General features: G+C 48.9%; 1 protein-coding gene across 3 annotated transcripts in view; it reads right to left on the bottom strand.

Annotated features, from left to right (window-relative positions):
• LOC146205275 (retinoblastoma-like protein 2) overlaps nucleotides 1–21,416 on the bottom strand; it is a 114,047-nt gene that overhangs the window by 67,237 nt on the left and 25,394 nt on the right. For all 3 annotated transcript variants that reach the window (XM_084589934.1, XM_084589936.1, XM_084589935.1), the window contains exons 11-12: nucleotides 13,596–13,739; nucleotides 9,167–9,249 (exon numbers count right to left, since the gene is read on the bottom strand). In XM_084589934.1, coding sequence (XP_084446060.1) covers nucleotides 9,167–9,249; nucleotides 13,596–13,739 — 227 coding nt within the window. The remainder of the gene's footprint in view (nucleotides 1–9,166; nucleotides 9,250–13,595; nucleotides 13,740–21,416) is intronic.

The following is a 21,416-nucleotide window of genomic DNA, read 5'->3' as shown; positions in this document are numbered from 1 at the left end:
GAGTGAGTGGACGGGCGATTTCCGCGAAGTTTGGTACAAATTGCCGGAAATATGAGCAAAGTCCGAGGAAGCTACGCACGCCGCTTCTAGATTTCGGTATAGAAAAATCACAGCACGAATTTTGTCGGGGTCCGGCTGGATGCCATGGGTGTTGACCAAGTGTCCTAGGACCTTGAGTTCCCGGCGACCAAAGCTACACTTCTTGGAGTTCAACTGAAGGCCAGCTCGTCGGAGGACGCCAAGAATATCCAAAACGTGATGAAGGTGGCCCTCGAAGGTTGATGAAAATATGATGACGCCATCGAGGTAGCAGAGACATGTGGTCCATTTGAACCCACGTAGTAAAAGTCCATCATGCGCTCGAAGGTCGCAAGGGCATTACATAAGTCGAAAGGCATCACCTTGAATTGGTAGAGGCCATCTGGGGTGACAAAAGCCGCCTTTTCACGATCTCTTTCGTCAACAGAGATCTGCCAATATCCAGAACGGAGATCGATGGAGGAGAAGTAGTTGGCACCATGCAGGCAGTCAAGGGCGTCATCGACCCTTGGAAGAGGGTACAAGTCTTTCTTGGTTATCTTATTTAGATGTCGGTAATCTAAGCACAACCTCCATCTTTTGTCTTTCTTTTTAACGAGCACTACCGGAGACGCCCAGGGGCTGCTCGACGGCTCAATAATGTTGCTACCCAACATTTATTCTTTCTTTATTCAATGATTACCCCGCTTAGCCCGAGGGCGCTACAGCAGGGGGGTTACAGAGTGGAAAAAAACACATCTTCATTTATGGAGCACACTTGATGACTTGAAAGCCGATTCCATTCACTGATGGATCGAACAAAAAAGGAACTGGCATACATGATAGTTCTGGCACTGTATTCCAAAATTTTAAAACAATGATCTGTGCGAGCAGAAACATTTTCTCCACTTCTTCCTGAATGACCCGGCGTTCGGAAAGAGCAACTTTGTAAGGCCGTCTGTGAATAGGGCGGGCATCTCCAGTATCGATGCGATGTGTGACGACGGACGTTTGGCCCAGGGATCCGTGACCGAAATCGAAAATGTCGCTGTACGACCGCAAAAGGCCGGCAAGGGCGCTTGCATATTCGAGACGCAGGTCAGAGGCAACCATGGCTGAGATGCGGTCCTCCGGACTATGTGAAGGGACAGGTTGTGCAGGTACCTCAGCGTGACGGTCTGACAGCACTGCAGAAATAGTAAAGCTGGACAAAGGTGACAGCTCGGCAAGGAAAATGCCCTCCAGGAGAACTTGCGAGTGCTGAAGTTGAGTACGGGAATGTAGGTGAGGTTATTCTCGACGTGTACAATGTTATGAGGCAGGAAGATGTTGCGCTGTAGAGTGACGTCGGTGATGGGGTTGACAACATAGTTGCCGTCAGGAAGGGAGGGAAAAGGTGACATGGGCACGTATACTGCCGCCTCGGGAGGTAGGCGAGTAAATGTACTGGAGCGAAGGCGAGGCTGGGATTGGTCAGCACTAGGGTCGTGAACACAATGGGGCAGGGCTAGGCGCAGAAGTCCGGAGGCACAGTCAATAAGAGCGGAATGGGCTGTTAAAAAGTCTAGGCCTAAAATCACGTCTTGAGGACAAGTAGTAAGGACTGCGAAGAGCACAGGGACGCGATGGCCGGCGATGCTGACGCGCGCAGTGCACATTCCGATGATGGTAGCAGTGTTGCCATCAGCAACATGAACTGTAGAGGTGTTAGCGGGCGTAAGAACTTTTTTGAGGCACTGGCGGAACGACGAACTAAGGACTGAAATATGGGCTTCAGTGTCAATAAGGGCAGAAACGAAGACTCCGTCCACAAGAATGTCAATGAGGTTACGTCTGGGTGTGGGGGTCGGTTCCGAGTTGACAGTCTGGGTCGGTAACGCAGCGTCACTCCCGGGCGCTGCACTCGCTAGTTTCCAAAGTAGGTGCCGGCGTATGATGGGGAGGAGCTGCGAGGAGGCGCCGGTGAGCGGGATCGACGAGCCAGTGGGGATGGTTTCGTTGCGAGGCTGATCTGTTTGAGGAAGATAATGTCCAGGTCCATCATAGGCGGGGCGGGGCTCCTCTAGTTGGGCAGGGCAGCGTCGAGGTCGGTCTATTGTAGTATCGACGGTCGGCGTTGTAGTAAGAGCGAGGGGTGAAGACGGTATGGTTACGGCAATAACGAGATGTGTGGCCGGCGCGACAGCAAATGAAGCAAATTGGCCTGTCGTCTGAGGTGCGCCACTCTGCAGGATTGCGGCTAAGGTAGCGACGTGGGGAAGCCTGGCTCGCTGTAGCAGCAGCCACTACAGGAACAGGGTGCGTTGGTGACGGCGGCGGCACGGGGCTGGAGGAGATGCCGACATTGGCGAGTTCTTGGCAAACAACGGCCTGTATCATGGCCATAGTGTCGGGCGGCGGAGACGTGAGTGGTGCAGGAGCCAAGGCCTCGAGTTCTTTTCGGATGATCCGAGTGATGTTCGCTGGATGAGAAGGCTGTTGCAAAGGCAGCAGGTCAGCGCAGGATGATGTAGCCACAGTGTTTGGAAGGCGGTCAAAGCGATGTATGAGACGGCGTTGTTTAGCCTGCTCGAATTTTCGACAGACTTGAAGTACCGAGTCGACGGTAGCGCAATCCGTACAGAAGAGGATGTTGAACGCATCATCCGCTATACCTTTGAGGATATGCCCTATCTTGTCACTTTCTGGCATGGAGCTGTTCACCTTGCGGCCCAATGAAAGGACGTCTTGAATATAGGCAAGGTAGGACTCCGTGGGGGATTGGGTGCGAATGAAAAGTTCTGTTTTTGCTGCGCAAGCCCGCCCAATCAGCGTTCCAAACAAGTCCTGTAGCTTTTGTTTACAGATTTCCCAGGTCGCTAGCTCTTGCTCGTGATTTTGAAACCACGACCGAGCTGTTCCCGCCAAATAGAAGATTATGTTCACCAGCATAATCGTCGCGTCCCAGTGGTTGTTTCTGCTGCAGCGCTCATACTCATCTAGCCAGTCATCAACGTCTGGCTTGTCTCCGCCATTAAAGATGGGAGGGTGGCGGATCTTCGTGAGTACCACTGGCTGAGCCGATGTTGCTGCGATGGTAGGGGCTGCCTTGGAGGTCATAGTGGTCGTTGCTGACGTTGTTGTGAGCCCAGGTTGGTGGCGGCCACTGCGCAAATCCAGCTTTTCTGTGCTATTTTGCTCTGTTAAGCGGGGATCCAGGCACTGGTAGCGGGCACTGGTAGCGAGAAGAACCGGAGCGGTGGTGGCTTAACTTTGAGTCAGCTGGTCCGCAAAAGCACTTCCTCTTCCTCTTTCTCGGCTATCTGTCCGCTTAATCGGAACTTCTTCTTTACAATCTGGCCACCGCAGAAAAGAGGAGCCATCCTGGTGACTCAAGGAGACAAAATGATAGCAAGATCGCAATAAGTCTTTAAACGGTCGACGTGAAAAATCTCACGCCCACGGCGGCGAAGGTCAGTAGAAGCGGCTAGCGGTTCAACTAGGTAATTGACGGGAGAAGTCTGTTGGAGCACTAGATAGGGTCCGTGGTACTTGGTAGTAAACTTGCTGGTCAGACCGGGTGGTGTCGATGGGACCCAGAGCCATACGTGAGAACCGGGAGAGAATTGGGGGACAGAGTGGCTGCTGTCGCTGTGCGCTTTCTTCTGGGCTTGTTCATCCAAAGTAAGCAAGCGAGCCAGCTTGCGACATCCTTCAGCGTGCCTAGCAGCTGCTGAAAGTGATGTATACTCTGAGATATCAGGACGGTAGGGGAGGATGGTGTTGAGTGGAGACGAAGGCTCACGCCCGTACAGCAGAAAAAATGGCGAGAATCCGGTACAGTCAAACCTCGATATAATGAACACGCATACAGTCGAACCCGGTTATATCGAACCCGGATATATCGAATTTTGGTTATATCGAACTCACGAAATATCCCCTTGAAAATCCCATGTAAAAGTAAAGGAAAGCCGCGTCTTATATCGAACTCAAATTCACCGGTCGTTCGATATATCGAACTCCGCACCACGCACTGGAAAGTGTGCCTTCCCCAAAGACGATCGTATTACCCTTGGCCGTTTGCCGCGTGACGTTTTCAAGCCACGCGCGGAAGGAATGAGAAGGAACAGTTCGGCGACGGCTGGTCTGGGCAGCGCCGCGCCCATTCCCCAAAGGCGTGCGCATCTGCAGTTGTCGTTTCCCGCGCCAACACATGACGTTTGCAAGCCATGTGCGTGGGTGTGCACATTCTTTTGCTGAGCTATCTCTCTCCTTCAGCACGCGCAACGCATGCGCCAAGCCAGCTCAGCCCGTTTTCAGACAGACGTCGGACGCTTTCTCCAGCGTGTGTTGCGAACCCCTCCGCGTGCCGGGGCGGACGTGGCTATGGCGCTTGCGGATGTTAAGAAGCGGCAGTTTTTTTTTTCTTCTTTTTCTTTTTTCTCTTTCTTTTTTTTGCAAGAGTCATCCTGTCATCCTTTCTTATTGTTGTGCTGTACGCGCGGCGTAAGGTATGGCGGCTGCGAACGTTAAGAAGCGGCAGGTTCTTTTTTTTTTTTTTTTTTTTTGCGGGGATGTTTATTTTATTATTTATTTTTATCGTTTATCCTTGCATGTATGAATCAGCGAAAGCACGCGGTCAGCTGCTGCGATCATGACGCCCGCCCCAAGCGCGGTGTGATAAATCGAACCAGGCTTGCGCAATCAAGCCATCAGGGGCACTCGCCAAGTTCGCTCCCCGCCACCGCAGGAGCTATAAAAAGATAAACGCCCCCCCCCCCCCCCCCCCCCCCCCCCCCCCCCCCGACGTTATCGCTGGCAGCATCTTGGCACGCTGCCAATGTGCTGTGGATGAGACGACCGAAACTGACTGCGCGCCATCCACATGCAAACGAAAATGCTCGCGATTTCTGCCGCCGCGGCGACACAGAAACATTGTTTTGAGCTGCCGCGGTGGCTCGAGCGGCGAGAGGGACGCAGTTCCAACAAGTTTGAAAATTTTCGCTCTGTCGCTGAGATCGCTCAGTCGCTTGCATGTGAGAAACGCTTTTTTTTTTTTCTTCAAATTCTCGGGTGCAAAAGTGGAGGGTGGGTTCATTATGCGAGTGGGTTGATTACGCGACAAATACGGTATCGTTTTTTCGCATCGTAAGTGCCGTCACAAGCCGATTTCTGTATATCAAATTATCGATATATCGAACTACATCGCGATCCCCTTCGAGTTCGATATATCCGGGTTCGACTGTATCACGAATTATTGAATATATCGAACTCTTCCGAAATTATTTTGTCAAACACATGTACTTTTAACTTTCCATAGCGAGCGTGGTTCGGCATAAAACGGATATTACGAACTTCGCGATGCCAAGCACTACCTCCCTTTAATAGCAGGAGGCAGGCTTCATTGCACTACACGTGTGTGATGCGGCGAAGCAAACGGTCAGGTTTACCTCGCAGGCGCTGACAGCGCCACGCCACAACGGCATTGGGAGTTGACTGCCAAAGAAATCTGTGGCCTCCGAGATTAGCATGCGTGCGGAGGGAATCTCGGAGGCCATAAGAAATTGTTCGCATCTCACAATCGCTGACAGCGCCGCTTCAGTAGCGGCGTGATCGAAGGTTGCTTTTGTCTTTTTGGTTTTTGCGTCTTTCGCGTTTTTAGTGTTAGCAGCGGTGTTGCGGCGTGGCTATCGTAGCGTTTGGCGCAGGCTGCTTCGGTCGTCGTGTCGAGTGTGGTGCGTGGGTGTGCGTAGTGCTGCGATGGCGGTGATCGTGAAAAAAAGAGCAGCACTGACGTTAAAGACCAAGCTCAAGATAAAATCAGGGCCTTCAAGGCAGTTTACAAGATGAAACTGACACTCTTCTCATGAAGCTTCTTATGGAGCAGGACTTGAAGATCGACTTGCTGGGAGCACTGAAGCGGCATCGGACAGCGTGAAAGGCGAAACGATTGCCAACTACTTTCGGCACGCAGGTTTTGTTCCAGCAGAGGCCCGTGCATCAAGTGACGATGGGGACGATCCCGACGAAGCAGAAGCAGAGCTCCGCGAGCTCTATGAGTCTGGAACGATTTTTCGCGTTTTGTTGGCGACATGAACTGCAGAGGACTTTGTAGGCGACCACGACATCGCGGCGACCATGGCTGTACTGACGGACGCTGAAATCGCTGTGGAAGTTACTGAACATCCCGCAGACGAAGCTCAGGCTGACCCTGCAGACGATGAGAACATTCAGACTTCACAAGAAGCGCTTGCTGCATTGGATTTACTGCGCCACCACTGCAGTGCTATTGAGACCAGTGGGTTTGCCCTTGTTGAGTGTTTGCAAACTGTGGAACAGGGCGTGATATGGAACGCGATCAACACAAAAAAAGCAGGCCGCGATAACTCAGTTCTTTGTGTGTAAATAAATGAACGTGACCCAAGTAGGCACCCTCCGAGTTGCTGTGCCTTCTCTGAATTTCGCTCCTCTTGTGTGTATTTTCTATGAAATTTTATATTACAAATTATGGATAGAGCGAACTATTTTCCAATTTTTTAACTGTTCGTTATAACGAGGTTTCACTGTAGTTGCTTGAACGGCAGTGTTGTACGCATAGGTTATAAATGGGAGAGCCTTGTCCCAATCGGAGTGGTCGGAGGCGATGTACTTGGACATCATGTCACCGAGTGTGCGGTTAAAGCGCTCTGTGAGGCCGCTAGTTTGAGAGTGGTACGCGCTGGCTGTCCGGTGGATGGTCTGACATTCACGTAGGAGCACTTCGACAACCTCGGATAGGAAAGATTTGCCTCGATCACTTAGAAGTTCACGAGGGGCCCCGTGCCGCTGTCTCCGCATAGCGAGTAAGGTGATCGACGGCCATGATGATCCGATTCCCTGCAGGTGTATATGGCAAAGGTCCATACAAATCGATGCCAACACAATCGAATGGTCGGTATGGGCACGGGAGATGCTGTAGTGGGTCCAGATGTCGGAACAGCATTGGCATGAATGAGCGGAGCTGTCAGTGGTGCGGAATAAAGAGTAGATTGTCCAGGGGCGGAAGTGCGTCGGCAACTTGTTCCTGAATAACCTGGCGTATGGTCGGAGCCAGGTGTGAGCTGGAATGCGGAACGTTTGGAATTAGCGATAATTGCCTTACAACTTCTTCCCGTACAAAGTCTTTGATTTCTTGAATTAGTGTGGAGCTGACAGGGGTGTCAGACATAGCCGCGATCGTGGCTTCAGGTTGTCGAGGCCCGATGCGTTGCCGACGAAAGTCGTCGTAGCTTTGACACATCATGACAACCTCACTTACAGTATGGAGCTCTTTTGCCATCAGAATGTTGAATACGCCTTCGTGGATGCCCATCATGATGTGGCGAATCTTCTCGGCTTCAGTCATCGATGCGTTTACACGATGACACAAATCTAAAACGTCTTCGATGTAGCTGGTGAAGGTTTCTCCTGTCTGCTGAACCCGGTCGCGCAAACGGTGTTCGGTGCGAAGCTTGTGGACCGCAGGTCGACCGAGGACAACCACAAATAGGGATTTGAACGAGGCCCAAGTTGGAATGTCAGCCTCATGATTTGTGAACCACAACTTTGCAACTTGGGTCAGGTAGAAGATCCCGTTATTAAGTTTTAGGAAGTCATCCCACTTATTGTGGGTGCTTACGTGTTCATACGAAGAAAGCCAGTCCTCGACGTCCTGATCGTCGGTACCGCTGAAGATCGGCGGGTCCCGCTGTCGAAACACCCCGGTGCATAGAATAGAAGGGGCCGAGGGAGTGGGGCCTGAGGTGTTTGTGCTGGACTCGGTCATTGAGGTCGGAATTCGGCGGCTGCGGAGCTCCAGGGCGAGGAAATGGAAGATAAATCCCGCGACCTCCACCAAGTGTTAAGCGGGGATCCAGGCACTGGTAGCGGGCACTGGTAGCGAGAAGAACCGGAGCGGTGGTGGCTTAACTTTGAGTCAGCTGGTCCGCAAAAGCACTTCCTCTTCCTCTTTCTCGGCTATCTGTCTGCTTAACCGGAACTTCTTCTTTACAGCTCTTATATTCTGTTCTGAGCGCACGGGGACCTTTAGTCCCCTCCACCAAGATGATACGTGGCAAGGTAAGGCCAAGAGATTAGTCCAAGATGACTCCGCACACAGCACACAGAAACACAGCAGCGTTAACCGGGCACCAATCGACACTGCTCGCACGTCGTCTTCACCAAAACTCACGAGATTCTTCTTCCGTCCTTATGCAGATATTAGTGCATGCACCGCCTAATGTAACAATATGCTGACAAACAAAGAAGTTTTCAAGGCCCTCATCCCCTCCTTAAAACAGCAAGAACTGTACCAGACAAAAGTCTGTAGCCTCCCTATACACCTTTTCAAGTGGTGCATTGCCATACTGTTTGCTGGACTGCTTTGTACACTTGGCATTGGCACGGTGGAAGTTGCAGGAACCAGTCTGCAGCAGTCCAGAGGGGAGGAGCGAACATATGGCGACACTAATATTGGAACTGCAATGTTTATGTTTCAGCAAACCTATTCTGCGAGCTTTGAACATACATTGCATAAATATATAACGATGTTTAGTAAAATTACTGGCTTGCAGATTCATTACCGCATTACTGAATATGACCAATCCTCATTTCCACTAAACAATAAATGTTTTTAGATTGCTACAATAACAATAAATGTTTTTAGATTGCTACAATATTATTTGGATAACGCCTGACTCATTTAACTGCACCCCACAACCATAAAACCTCTTCCATAAATTCAAAACTGCATTTCAGAAGTAGATTTGCAAAAATTTACACATTAGGCTTTGCATCAAAACTTTCAGTAGTTAAGGTATGCGAGGATTAAAATCCTGAAACTTTATGTGGACTTACAAGGGACACAGGAGTGGTGAGCGTCCAATTCATTTTGACCACCTCGGGTTCTTTAAATAGACATCACACAGCATGTCAGCCTTTTTGCATTTTGCCAGCATCAAAATACGGTGGTTGCGGCTGGGATTCAATTTTGCATTTTTGGTCATAAGAGCTGAAAGTCAAAGCCGCTTTCTATGATGCACAATTTTATAATGGTTTTACCTACTCTTTTATACATTTAACAGCAGCAAATTAAATGGTTAAATCCAGGCACCAGGTATTGAAGTAATAGTACATGAATGAAGAAAATTACCTCTGAGAGTTGTAGCAGAACATCACAATCTCCAAGCAGCAAGCAAATAGTGACTGCAGGAATAGACTGTGACTAAGGTGTGCCTTTGATGGAGGAAAAGAAAAACAAAAAGGCAACATATGACACATCAATATACTGTTACCTTCCACACACAATATGAACCCTTTCAGTTCCAATAATAAATTTTATGGAAAATACATTACACATTAATCAGGTGTTTTGAATTAGTACGGCTACTAGCGGCAAACTATCTGATAATGCTTTGCACCTGACATGTATGACAATGTATGACATGACAATGAAGAGCACACATTATTGCCACTGCCTCAAAAAGCAAAGATGGAGAAAGAACCAAGCTAAAGTTAGTTCGCTCGATTGACTGCTTAAGTCCCAGATGGCGCCTTTCACGGTAGCAAAGAACTGGTTGGCTGTAACAACAATGCCCACTAGCGTCTATATCATGCCAAAAAAGCAAGCCTTCGGTCAAAACATTATCTCCGCAGTACTGCTGGCACCAATTTTAGTCTGAAAAATCGAAATTTTGGACTGCACAGAGTGTGAAATACAGTCGAACCCGGTTATATCGAACCCGGATATATCGAACTTTGGTTATATCGAACTCACTGAATATCCCCTTGAAAATCCCATGTAAAAGTATAGGAAAGCCGCGTCATATATCGAACTCAATTTCACCGGTCGTTCGATATATCGAACTCCGCACCACACACTAGAAAGTGCGCCTTCCCCAAAGACGATCGCATCACCCTTGGCCGTTTGCTGCGTGACGTTTTCAAGCCACACGCGGAAGGAGTGAGAGGGGACAGTTATGGACAGCGCCGCGCCCATTCCCCAAAGGCGCGCGCATCTGCAGTTATCGTTTCCCGCGCGCCAACACATGACGTTTGCAAGCCATGTGCGCGTGGGTGTGCCCATTCTTTTGCCGAGCTCTCTCCTTCAGCACGCGCTACGCATGCGCCAAGCCAGCTCAGCCCGTTTTCAGACAGACGTCGGACGCTTTCTCCAGCGTGTGTTGCGAACCCTCTGCGCGCGGCGGCTGACGTGGCTATGGCGCCTGCGGACGTTAAGAAGCGGCAGCTCTGTTTTTTTTTTTTTTAGCAAGTCATCCTTTCTTATCGTTGTGCTGTACGCGCGACGTAGCATAAGATACGGCGGCTGCGGACGTTAAGAAGCGGCAGGCTTTTTTTTTTTTTTTTTTTTGGCGGGAGCCGTTTATCTTTGCATGTATGAATCAACGGAAGCATGCGGTCTGCTGCTGCGATCATGACACCCGCCCCAAGCGCGGCGTGATAAATCGAACCAGGCTTGTGCAATCAAGCCATCACGGGCACTCTGCCAAGTTCGCTCCCCGCCACCGCAGGAGCTATCAAATGATAAACGCGCCCTGCTGTTATCGCTGCGCAGCATCTTGGCACGCTGCCAAGAAATGAGCTGTGGATGAGACTACCGAAACGGAGTGACGCGCACCATCCACATGCAAGCGAAAACGCTCGCGATTTCTGCCGCAGCGACACAGAAACCTTGTATTGAGCTGTCGCGGTGGCTCGAGCGGCAAGAGGGACGCAGTTCCAACAAGTTTGAAATTTTTCGCTCTGTCGCTGCCGCTCGTCGCTGCCGCTCGTCGCTGAGATCGCTCAATCGCTTGCATGTGAGCGAGCTGGTCTTAACGCATTTTTTTTTTTTTTTTCAAATTCTCGGGTGCAAAAGTGGAGGGTGGGTTCATTATGCGATTGGGTTGATTACGCGACACATGCGTTATCGTTTTTTGGCATCGTAAGTGCCGTCACAAGCCGATTTTTGTATATCGAATTATCGATATATCGAACTATTTCGCGATTCCCTTCGAGTTCGATATATCCGGGTTCGACTGTATCAGTAATGAAAATGTACACGTTCCGATGGGGCGCGTGACGATTCCTGAATGAAGTTTGAATTAGTCTGAATGAATTGCAATCATCTCCTCAAGGTTACTTTATCTCTTGTTTTCATGTGACACACATATTTGAACACACCTAGCCTGCTAATGTATCTTTTCCACTTCTGTTTAGACGAACTTCTGATAAGACAAACACATTTTCATGACGCCTTTGTTAAAGCCTACCGGATAACAGCAAAGCATCTATACTTGGCAACACCAGTGTTTCTAAATTCAGAACAAGAATTTTGCTTCCTTTTAACCCTTTGACTGTCGAATATTTAAAAAAATATTCACCCCCAGTGTCAAATTGTTTTTATTGGCGATTTCAAACAAACAACGGCTGTACGGCAAAAACGCTGTGGGACAGAATGTGGCAGCAGTACCCACACCGCAAGAACAGTCAAAGGGTTAAGGCAAAAGCCTTTCTAAAGGGCCAACCACATGGAGCGAACTTTCTCTGCGAACTTCATGCAGCGCGGCATAACGCCGACGCACCGTCGCCGTGCCGAACCACATGCAGCGAGAAACTGGCGGCATCGGCAGCGTCGGCGCCCGAGCGAGAAAACGCACGACCTGGGTCCAATTCAACAACGCACTTTTCACACTAAACAGCATTCCAAGAGCAACACATAAAATAGGCAGCGTCTCAAATTGCGCCTGACAGCGCTTGTATACTGTCTCCGAGTATATGTCCGACGCCGTAGCAACAGCTATACAGCAGATGCGTCTCTCTGAAGCAGGTTTTGAGCGAGTGTTGAGCGGAACGTCGAAAAAGCTCCTGCTTCAGCTGTATCATCAGAGTAGGCAAAACCACAACGCTTACAACACCTTATGGTGGGACCTTAACAAAGCAGTGCCGCCCGCGCAATTAACTTCGGCTCCCCTTTTTAGCGGAGGTGGCGTGCAAGCGGACCGTAGCAGCCGTGCCGCAACGGCGGCAGCTGGTTGTGAGCAGAACCTTGCTTGCATCGCAGCTGTCGCTTCTATATCAGCCACTCAGTACGGCTCAGCAATCCTCAGGAAGGATTCAGTATTGACTTTCGCTTATTATTTACAAGAACAACAAACTTTAGCACACTTTTCTAAAGTTTTTCGTATTGTCGGCGCGCACGACTCGGAGCTGCAGCCGGCGCAGAGCGGCAACAAGTGCTGCCATCTCACAGTGGTCGCGCCCAGGAGCGGCTGTTCGCCCGACCACCGGCGAAAATATCTGGCCCGGCTTGATAGCCGCCGAAAAGCCGCTGGGCGGCAGTTCGCAAGGTTTGTCGCGGGAAAATTGCTCCATGTGGGTCGGCCTTAAGGCGGCTCATAGAACGAAATCCCGTGAGCGAGAGTTATGTGCGAGATCTGTTATATTTCGTGAAAATCCACGAGATCAGTTCTTGTCTAGCACTCCTGCCATCTGCAATCCCACACTTGAACGCGCGCTAAGGAACACACACCATGCGACAGGAGAAATGGTGTACTGTCCAAACACTTGCCGGAGAAAATGTGACAGCTAGCGTGCCTTTCCTTTCCTGTAAACCAATTATAATTATATGTAGCACTGTGACAAATGCCGATAAGAGGCAAATGATAGGAGAGGAAGGGTAGGCTTTCGCCATTCTCCTCTTAACAGACATCTAAGAGACCATCTAATTTTTCAGGTAATTTGAAGGCCCATTTAAGTCATATATTTCTTGCAGTCCAAGAGCCTGGATCTTTCTTGGGGACATTTTCACAGCAGCAGCTGAATATAAGGCTGAATGGAACTGCAAGAACTAGTGCAAGGTAATACCCTGGCCTTTAGGATGGCACAACAAAACCTTGTTTGGTGCAGAATGGTGCCGTTGACGCAGTAGTGTAAACACTGTGCCAGTTTTAACTAAACAGTTTTTGTTTGCAATCAAATACTATACCAACTGCAACCAAGAACCAAGTACAGTGAATTCTGCCATAAGAAAATATGATGAAGACCAGGCAGTATTTCTAAAGAGGCAAAATAAAATATGGAGTTCCCGTCTTTCAGAATGCTTTTGTACAAACATAAATATTGTCTCGGAAATAGGGAAAAGAATAAGGAAACATTGCTGACGTTTACACAAGAAATTCTGTTGATCTTCAACGAAGATGGCGAAGGGCACTAAACTTAGAATATAAGGCCAGTATTAAATGTGCCACAGCTCAATCTGCATCTCAAGAAGTAGACACGGCTTTTCAAAGCAGATGGCCGCAGATCAGTGAGTGCCTAGCATTTGTGACAACACCTGAAGAACCCCACAGTTGCAAGTCAAAGGTCACAAATCTTGTATGCGTAAACATTGCTGTATATTACTAATAACAGCACCAGCACTGGCTCTGAATCTAGTTTTAGTAGAGCACAGTGCATTATGGCCTGTGTCACAGCTCCACACTACTGGTGCATACTGCAAAATGCATGCTTCGCAATAGGAAGACCCGCCTGCTATGACATACATTACGATTATGCAAACACCTGCTGACCATGGTACTCACCGTGAGATCTGTATTTGGCTTGTGCTGTCTCACTTCAATGTTTACAATGTTTTCAAGCGCCTTGTAAAACAGAGTCTCTCCCAACTGAAGTCGCTTGCGAGCAAAATCCATATGTGCATTACTACTTCGCTGGTCTGACACGGGCTGAAAGAGGAACACAAAAGCATTAAGAGCAGCAATAAAAGCAACAGCAGGTCCGCACACTGCATGAAACCAGAGTTAAAGTGGCAGATATAAAATCTGAAGCAGACTGCAGAATGGGTCAGTGCAAGTAATAAAGTCTGTCATTGCTCAGGGTTTGCAACTGATCCACAATAAGGCAAAAAAGAGGACAGTACAGCAGGAGCCAAAAAGCATTTTCAATGATCTGATCACCTAAGGGAAGGTTCAGGGTCTTTTTAGAAAAGATACAGTTAGGCAAACTTATAACGGCTACAGACGTAACAAATGCTCGTTCATTACAAACGAAGGCGGCAATGGTATGGTCAAAACCTTAAACACCCGCATATATGATGACCTTTTTTTCCATATTCTGTCAGATTTCCGCCTCGTATTGTATGCGAACCCAAACAATTTTCTGTCTAAATTTGCAGCTACGGTCTCGCTATTATTGAGCACTATTGGCATAAGGCTTCCGGCTAAAGGAGACTCTAGCGGTGGCCTCGGCATTTTGTACAGCTGTCTGACGGCCCTCTTCAGCTATGCTAGCCACGCCCTACAGTTGGATCACGGACACTTTACCAGCATTCCCAATGAGCTCGGCATTCGAGCTGTCAAGAAATGCAGGATACCGGACATGTTTAGAGGTGCACACAAGAGTTTTTATGGAAAGATGTCGGCTCTCAGCACCTGTTATACCGGACGATGAACACTAAAGCCCCAAAAACCGAGACACTTCCTGGACGCACACATCACACAGTACTAGATGTGAGTAGGTGGGAGGGAGCACGGCGCATGCAGCGACTTGTGCACTGCCATCCCTCGCCCGAGCTGGACACAGCATACCAGTCTGCAACAGCCGGAGGACCGTGTGGCTTTCGAAACTGCCAAGCTCTTCTTCTCCTAATAGTGCTCTGATCAAGCGTGTTGGCATGAGAAGGAAAGCGAACTAGTACTTGGACACGGAGATGCTTGGCCCTATCCGACGCATGGTGCGAAGGGGGGCAGGGTTGGGCACACAAGTGTAAAGTGCGTCCGCCTCGTGGGGCAATGCGAAATGCATGTAGCGAAAATAAATGCTTTTGGTGGGCTGTACTGCAAAAACAATCACAGCATTAGGGTGCTTAGGGCAGCCATGATCTCAACCAAAAGAAAGCACTGTGCTTGGAACGCTGCACATAAGCAGGAGGCCAGAGACCACAAATGTTCAGCGTGTAGAGCAAAGGATCCAAACTTTGCCCATGAATGCGCCGCAGGACAAGATACTGCAAATGCATGTGCTACTGACACCGAAGCCAAACAATATTTGCATGAACATTCCGACCTGCATGTTGCCGAACCATTCACTAAAATTCGAATTACAGGTGGAAGCCATCCAACGAGTGTTTTTGTGTTTACCAATCATGAGTAAGCAAGATACACAGTAATTATAGCCACAAATTTGATCTAAAAAAAAATAAATAAGAGCGGCCATACCATAAGCTACGAGCAGTCCTTTCTGTACCTCGAATAATTTTCGGGGATCTACAAAAGCAGGAGCAACACAAAATGGTATGCGCCTTCCACCCCAGTGTGTCAGCCAAGTTTAAGAACTGTCTTCTATACAGCAGGACCATAATTAAAACCTATGTCTCGCATGCACCTTACAAAAGCACAATGTGGTAAATGCAGCAACAGGCATGCTCAAAAATAAAAGTTTCATGTCAGCACAAAATAGCAGACCCCCCTTAACCCTTTCGCTGTCGGGCATTTCTGGCCGTGACACACCCCCAGTGTCGGCTTAGTTTCAGAGAACGAGCACAGCGATTAATTTTTATTACGATTGCTATACAAATAACATAGTCAACGAAATATACACACTTCAGTGTTCTGCAGGTGTTGTTAATTAACATAATCATCATCACTATCAGCCTGATTATAAATTAGATAAATGAGAATAATGTAAGAAAAAAACTGCTCAATACTTCTTGACCAACAAAATCCGAGCTCGACTCGTATTTATAATCAAAAGAGCCATCGCTCCAGTCCGCAGTCGAAGGCCCGCGCGGTCAGCCATCCGAAAGTAACCGCACGCACGGAAGGCACACTTTCGGTGGCCCGCACAACAGAGATACATGGCACATGAAATCAAGATGACAGAGGGAGATGGAAAGAGACTAAAACAACCTCCTTTACTGCTGCTAGCCGCAAGCAAGGGCGCGACAAGAGAGAGTCATGTGCTGACCTATTGGAGAGGCAACGGAGCGAGCCCCTGAACGTGACATGCCATAGCAGCAACGCCAACGGAATAAGAATAAAAACCTGCAAACCTGTGGCAGATAGCAGAACAATCCTTGAACCCGTAACCGCACGCACGGGCGGCGAAACGCGCGCACAGCATGATTCCTTAGCGCGATAGAATAGCGCGCGCGGAGCGACCGCACCCCCCAGCAAAGAAAGTAGCGAACTGGGCGTGATCACACCATACTCTTCAGTATAAGTCGAACCCGGATATATTGAACCCGGATATTTCGAATTTTGGTTATATCGAACTCGCGGAATATCCCCTTAAAAATTCCATGTAAAAGTATAGGAAAGCTGCGTCGTATATCGAACCCAATTTCACCGGTCGTTTGATATATCAAACTCCGCACCACGCATTGGACGGTGCGCCTCCCCCAAAGACGATCGCATCACCTCGGCCGTTTGCCACGTGACGTTTTCAAGCCACGCGCGGAGGGAATGAGAGGACACAGCTCGGCGACGGCTGGTCTAGGGCAGCGCCGCGCCCTTCCCCCAAAGGTGCGTGCATCTGCGGTGATCGCTGCCGCGCTAGCACGTGACATTTGCAAGTCGTGTGTGAAGGAACTAGAGGGAACCAATGCAGCCGTGGTGTTCGGGAGAGGGGAAAAATGCGATAGAGTGAAGCGCAAGGGTGTGCCCACTCTTCTGCTAAGCTTTATCTCTCCCATTCCTCTCTCTTTCCCGGTCTCGTTCGCAGCAGCACGCACTACGCATGCGCGGACAAGCCAGCTCAGCCCGTGGCCGACGCTTCTCCAGTGTGTGTTGGGAACGCTCTGCGCGCGGCGGCTGGCGTGCGATGAGCGTCTCGCGTCGTCATGCTGAACGCGCGTAAGCTACGGCGGCCGCGAACGCTAAAATACAGCAGATTTTTTTTTTTTTTTTTTTTTTTTTTTCGAGAGTCGTTTATTTTTGCTGTCGGGCTGAACGTATGTTATGGCGGCTGCGGAGGTTAAGAAGCGGCAATTTTTTTTTTTCTTTTGCGAGAGTTGTTCTTGTCGGGCTGAACGTGCGGCGCAGCGTAAGCTATGACGGCTGCAGACGTTAAGAAGCGGCAGTTTTCTTTTTTTTTTTTGCGAGAGTCGTTCATTCTTGCATCTATGGATCAACGAAAGCACGCGGTCGGCTGCGGTCATGCCACCAGCTTTTAGCATTGTTCGCTCCAAGCAGCATTTGCAGCTATCACGCTTGCCAATGAATTTGTAGCAGTGGACTACGCCCGCCCCACCACAAGCGCGGCACGATAAATTGAACCAGGCTTGTGCAATGAAGCCATCACGCGGGCACTCCGCCAAGTTCATTCCCTGCCACCGCAGGATCTATGAAAAGTGCAGTTAAAAGATAAACACATCATGGCGTTATCGCTGCGCAGCATCTTGGCACGCTGCCAATAAGTGAGCTGTGGATGGGATGGTCAAAACGGAGGAACGCGCCACCGAACGCTTTTTTTTTTTTTTTTTTCAAATTCTCAGGGGCAAAAATGTGGAGTGGGTTCATTATGTGAGTGGGTTGACCACGCGACAAATACCGTATCATTTTTCGCGATCGCAAGTGGCGTCTCAAGCCGATTTCTGTATATCGAATTATTGATATATCGAACTATTTCGCGATCCCTTTCGAGTTCGATATATCCGGGTTCGACTGTATACGTACCAACACAACGCGGGGCGAAAATGCAAACTTGTAGAAAGATTTGACAGATGGCGCAGCCTGTCCAAGCATGCCAGCTTCACGCTCAGGTGTGTAAAGTTTTGAATGCACGATAGAGAACGTACCGGTACTTCGGTGACACTGTAGGGGGGAAGCACGAAAACATACCAGTATGTTCAAGGCAGCGAAAGTGTTAAGGTAACTCAGTTAAGAAATATTCTAGGATAAGACAAACAAATTAAGACCATTTGGTTGGTGTCCCAATGAACTTAATGTAGATGAAATCCACTGAAGATGAATACTGTGTGTCCTTCGGTTAAGCGGTATTTAAATGGGGGAGCCTCTCGGGGAGGAGTTGCAGGGGCAACGCCGGCAGGCGGAACCCCCTCCCTTGCTTCCGCATTCACACGGGTGACGAAGCACAAGAGCGAAGCTCGGCGCGCGCCGAAGAAAGCGGTGCTTGCATTGCCGCAGCTGGGTTCAATGTGCTTTGTTGAAATTTTGAAATCTGGTAGTGTGGATGAAGTGGATGGATGGAATACAGAAATTCCGATAATTCAAACTAGGAGGACATGGCCCTAGCCGACACCCATGCAAGTCTATGCCATTAGATGCTCGCTATTTTAGACAAGGCCAGGCTCGTATCGAATAATTTGGACAGGGGATTGCGTCGCAGTATGACCTACACAGCCAGCAATTGCTGGCTTCCCCACACCTGAATTGCACGTAATAGTGGTGCCCACAACACTTCCTTACGACCAATTTTTCGGATCATCTAGGGAATGCAAAAACGTCCAAAAATTCAGGCAGTCCGAAAAAATGAATGCATAAAAAAGACGTACCATTTTACAAATCTTTCTTGGATCAAAACAGTCAAGGACGAGGTATTAAGCTTCCGAAACACCAAAGCATGAAAAAAAGCCGTTCAAAAACTCTATGTAGCCGAGAGCCTGTTTATTATGCATGCGTCGTCACGGCAGCCGCCATTATTGCTACAGTGTCTTAAAGAACTTGTCGATCCTTGTTTGGATGGCGTTCCGCTTGCATGCGATCATATTCATCCCGATATGGAGCAAGAGTCATGTCAGCGCTGTACACCGATGAAAGCGTGAGCAATGCTCGCGTCAACTCGGTGCTCGTAGGCGGCGCAGACGTTGGCTCCTCATTCTTAACATCGGAGTCTTCCGAATCCTCCACACCCTAACGGACTAGCTACTCATCGGTCAGTTCTGCACAGAAGTCGAGCTCGTTGTCAGCGTCGACAAACTGTTCAAAAGTTATTTCCGTCAGTATGGAAATCCCAGCAGAGCGGAGGTCATTGATCGCGTCGTTCATGGGCGGGCGTATGTCAAGCACGTTGTCACATTCAGGCAAGTCTGCTACCTCTGTGGTGAGTGCGAAGCCCACGTGGCGAAAACAGTTGTGAATCGTGTCTTCCTTCACTGTCTTTCATGAGTCCGCAAGCATTCCGACAACAGACCGAAGGTCAACGTTGTAGCATTTGCCGCTTTCCGCACACAACACCATGCGGTTTAGTACCCGTGAACGGTACAAATGTTTCAGATCGCGGATGACGCCTTGGTCCATCGGTTGGAGAATTGCAGTCGTGTTGGGCAGCATGAACTCCAGCTCTACAGCCTTCAAATTCTTGATGTGACCATGAGCGGTGCAGTTGTCAACGAAGAGCACGACACGTCTGTTCTGAAGTTCAAACTTCCCGTCCAACCTGCGGACGTAATTCTCAAACAACTGCTCAGTGACCCATGCCTTTTTGTTGGCTTTGTACAACACTGGCAGCGATGCCCCTTTAAAGCACCTCGGGTTCTTCGACATCCCGATTACAAGCAAGGGAAGCTTCTCGCTGCCAGACATGTTGCTGCCGACGAGAATGGTCAGCCGCTCTTTACTGTGCTTGCCACCGTGGCATGGGTCACCAGCAAAAGCAAGTGTTCTTTCCGGCAACCTCTTATAAAATAAGCCAGTTTCCTTTCAAACATTGTCAGCCGAGAACTGCTGCAACAAAGACTGCAGTTTTCCGTTGCGGTACTGCTCAATAACTGCATTGTCGACGGCGCCGCTCTCACCGCACACCTTCTTGAACTTGAGGTCATTAAGTTTCTCAGCCACCCATCACTAAACTCAAAATCGTCAATGCCCATTTGAAGCGCGAGAGTTTCCGCTTTTTCTTTCAAGACGCCGCCAGAGACCGGCAAACGCTTTGCAGTCATTGAATTAAGCCAAACGATGAGGGCTTCCTCAAGCTTTGGGTGAACACTTGGCTTGCATTCTTTTTTTTTTGGCACCAGATGGTTTTTCGGCTGCTTCCAGGATCTTGCCCTTGTTCTTGAGAAAATCCGAGACTGTTAGCTTGGAAATGCTAAACCCCTTACCCACGTCAGGCTGCGATCGTCCGCTCATTACTTGTTTAATAGTTTTTCTTCTCCATCTTTAACCGACGGTACTCTTTTCCGCGCTTCGATGCCATCGACGAGGACGACGAGGACGGAGTGGGGGCCATCGCGGGCAAGCGAAATCCTCTTGTTGCGAAGTGTCGAAGCACCGAGGCCTAGCGTCGCAGAGCACACTTGACACAATACGTAGCACATAGCAAAACCATGCACCAGTTTAGCAAAACACCATATGGTCTGCGATGAGCCTGCGCAACAAAAAGGCGAGACAGTCGTGGCGTCGACAGCGCTTCTGGAAACTTCGGAAGAGGCGCTGGTGAACATAGCCAGAGTGGCCAGACCAAATCGGTGTGTGACAGCTAGGTACGGCTAGCTGTTCAAAGCTGTGACATGGTACGCAGACTGAGAGATAGCCAAAATGGCGGCTTTGTATGATGCAGTTGCGATTTCAGACCTTCCGTCGCGTCAAAAAGTTCGAAAAATTAGATGGCGGGGGGTTCGAGCGTTCGAAATTTCAGATCCCCTTATACATTGATTCTATAGGGCTCGTGGCGGTGCCGCGAAGACGTCCGGAATATTGGGCATGTCCGACAATTCGGTCGTTGACTGTACTCACTTTCTTTTTGTATGGAGTCACACTGTTCCAAAGCCTACGCGTATGTCCCTGGTGTGCATTCCGGTACTGCTTCCAGTACACTAAAACTGGATGCTTCGCTGCAATGATTCACAACGTAGACTGCGCGGTGAAGCATCTTCAAAACATGACAGGACCGTTTTATGAAGAGTCCCCAATGCTACTGCACCGCAGTGCGAAAAAGATAGTGGAGGCCTTTAGGATTTCGAAGCAATACTCCTACATTCTTGACAGCGAATGCAAAGCAAAACACTTGACGAAACTGGGAAAAAATGCTCTCACTTGGGTTCCATCTCAAGGCCATCATGATGTGTTCATCAGGTAAAACTACCATGATGCAAGCAGTTTTCAGCGGTTTTGGGTAGTATTTTCAAGCCCATTCAATAATTTGAACTTTTGGTCAGTTAGACCTTTTTTCTACTCCCTTGAAGGCCAACTAAATGAGTTTACTGTATTTGCAATTTTCCTCTATCTGAATAGCTTTTTATTCATTGTTTTCGTGCAAGATATGCACAATGCAGTTCACGTATAACGATATTGGGAAAACTGAAAAATCCAGTCGCTACAACCGATTATCAGTACAGTCGACGACCGATTTTTCGGACTCTCAACAGACCACGAAAAAGCCCAAAAATCGGGCAGTCCGGAAAAACAAATGTGCCAAAAAAACTCTATTTATTGCCTATTCTT

The sequence above is a fragment of the Amblyomma maculatum genome, chromosome 1, assembly GCF_055883805.1.
Source record: "Amblyomma maculatum isolate TAMU_Amacu chromosome 1, ASM5588380v1, whole genome shotgun sequence".
In the NCBI taxonomy this organism is placed as follows: domain Eukaryota; kingdom Metazoa; phylum Arthropoda; class Arachnida; order Ixodida; family Ixodidae; genus Amblyomma; species Amblyomma maculatum.
The sequence above is the reverse complement of the archived record's forward strand: the minus strand, read 5'-3'. Positions and strand labels throughout refer to the sequence as shown.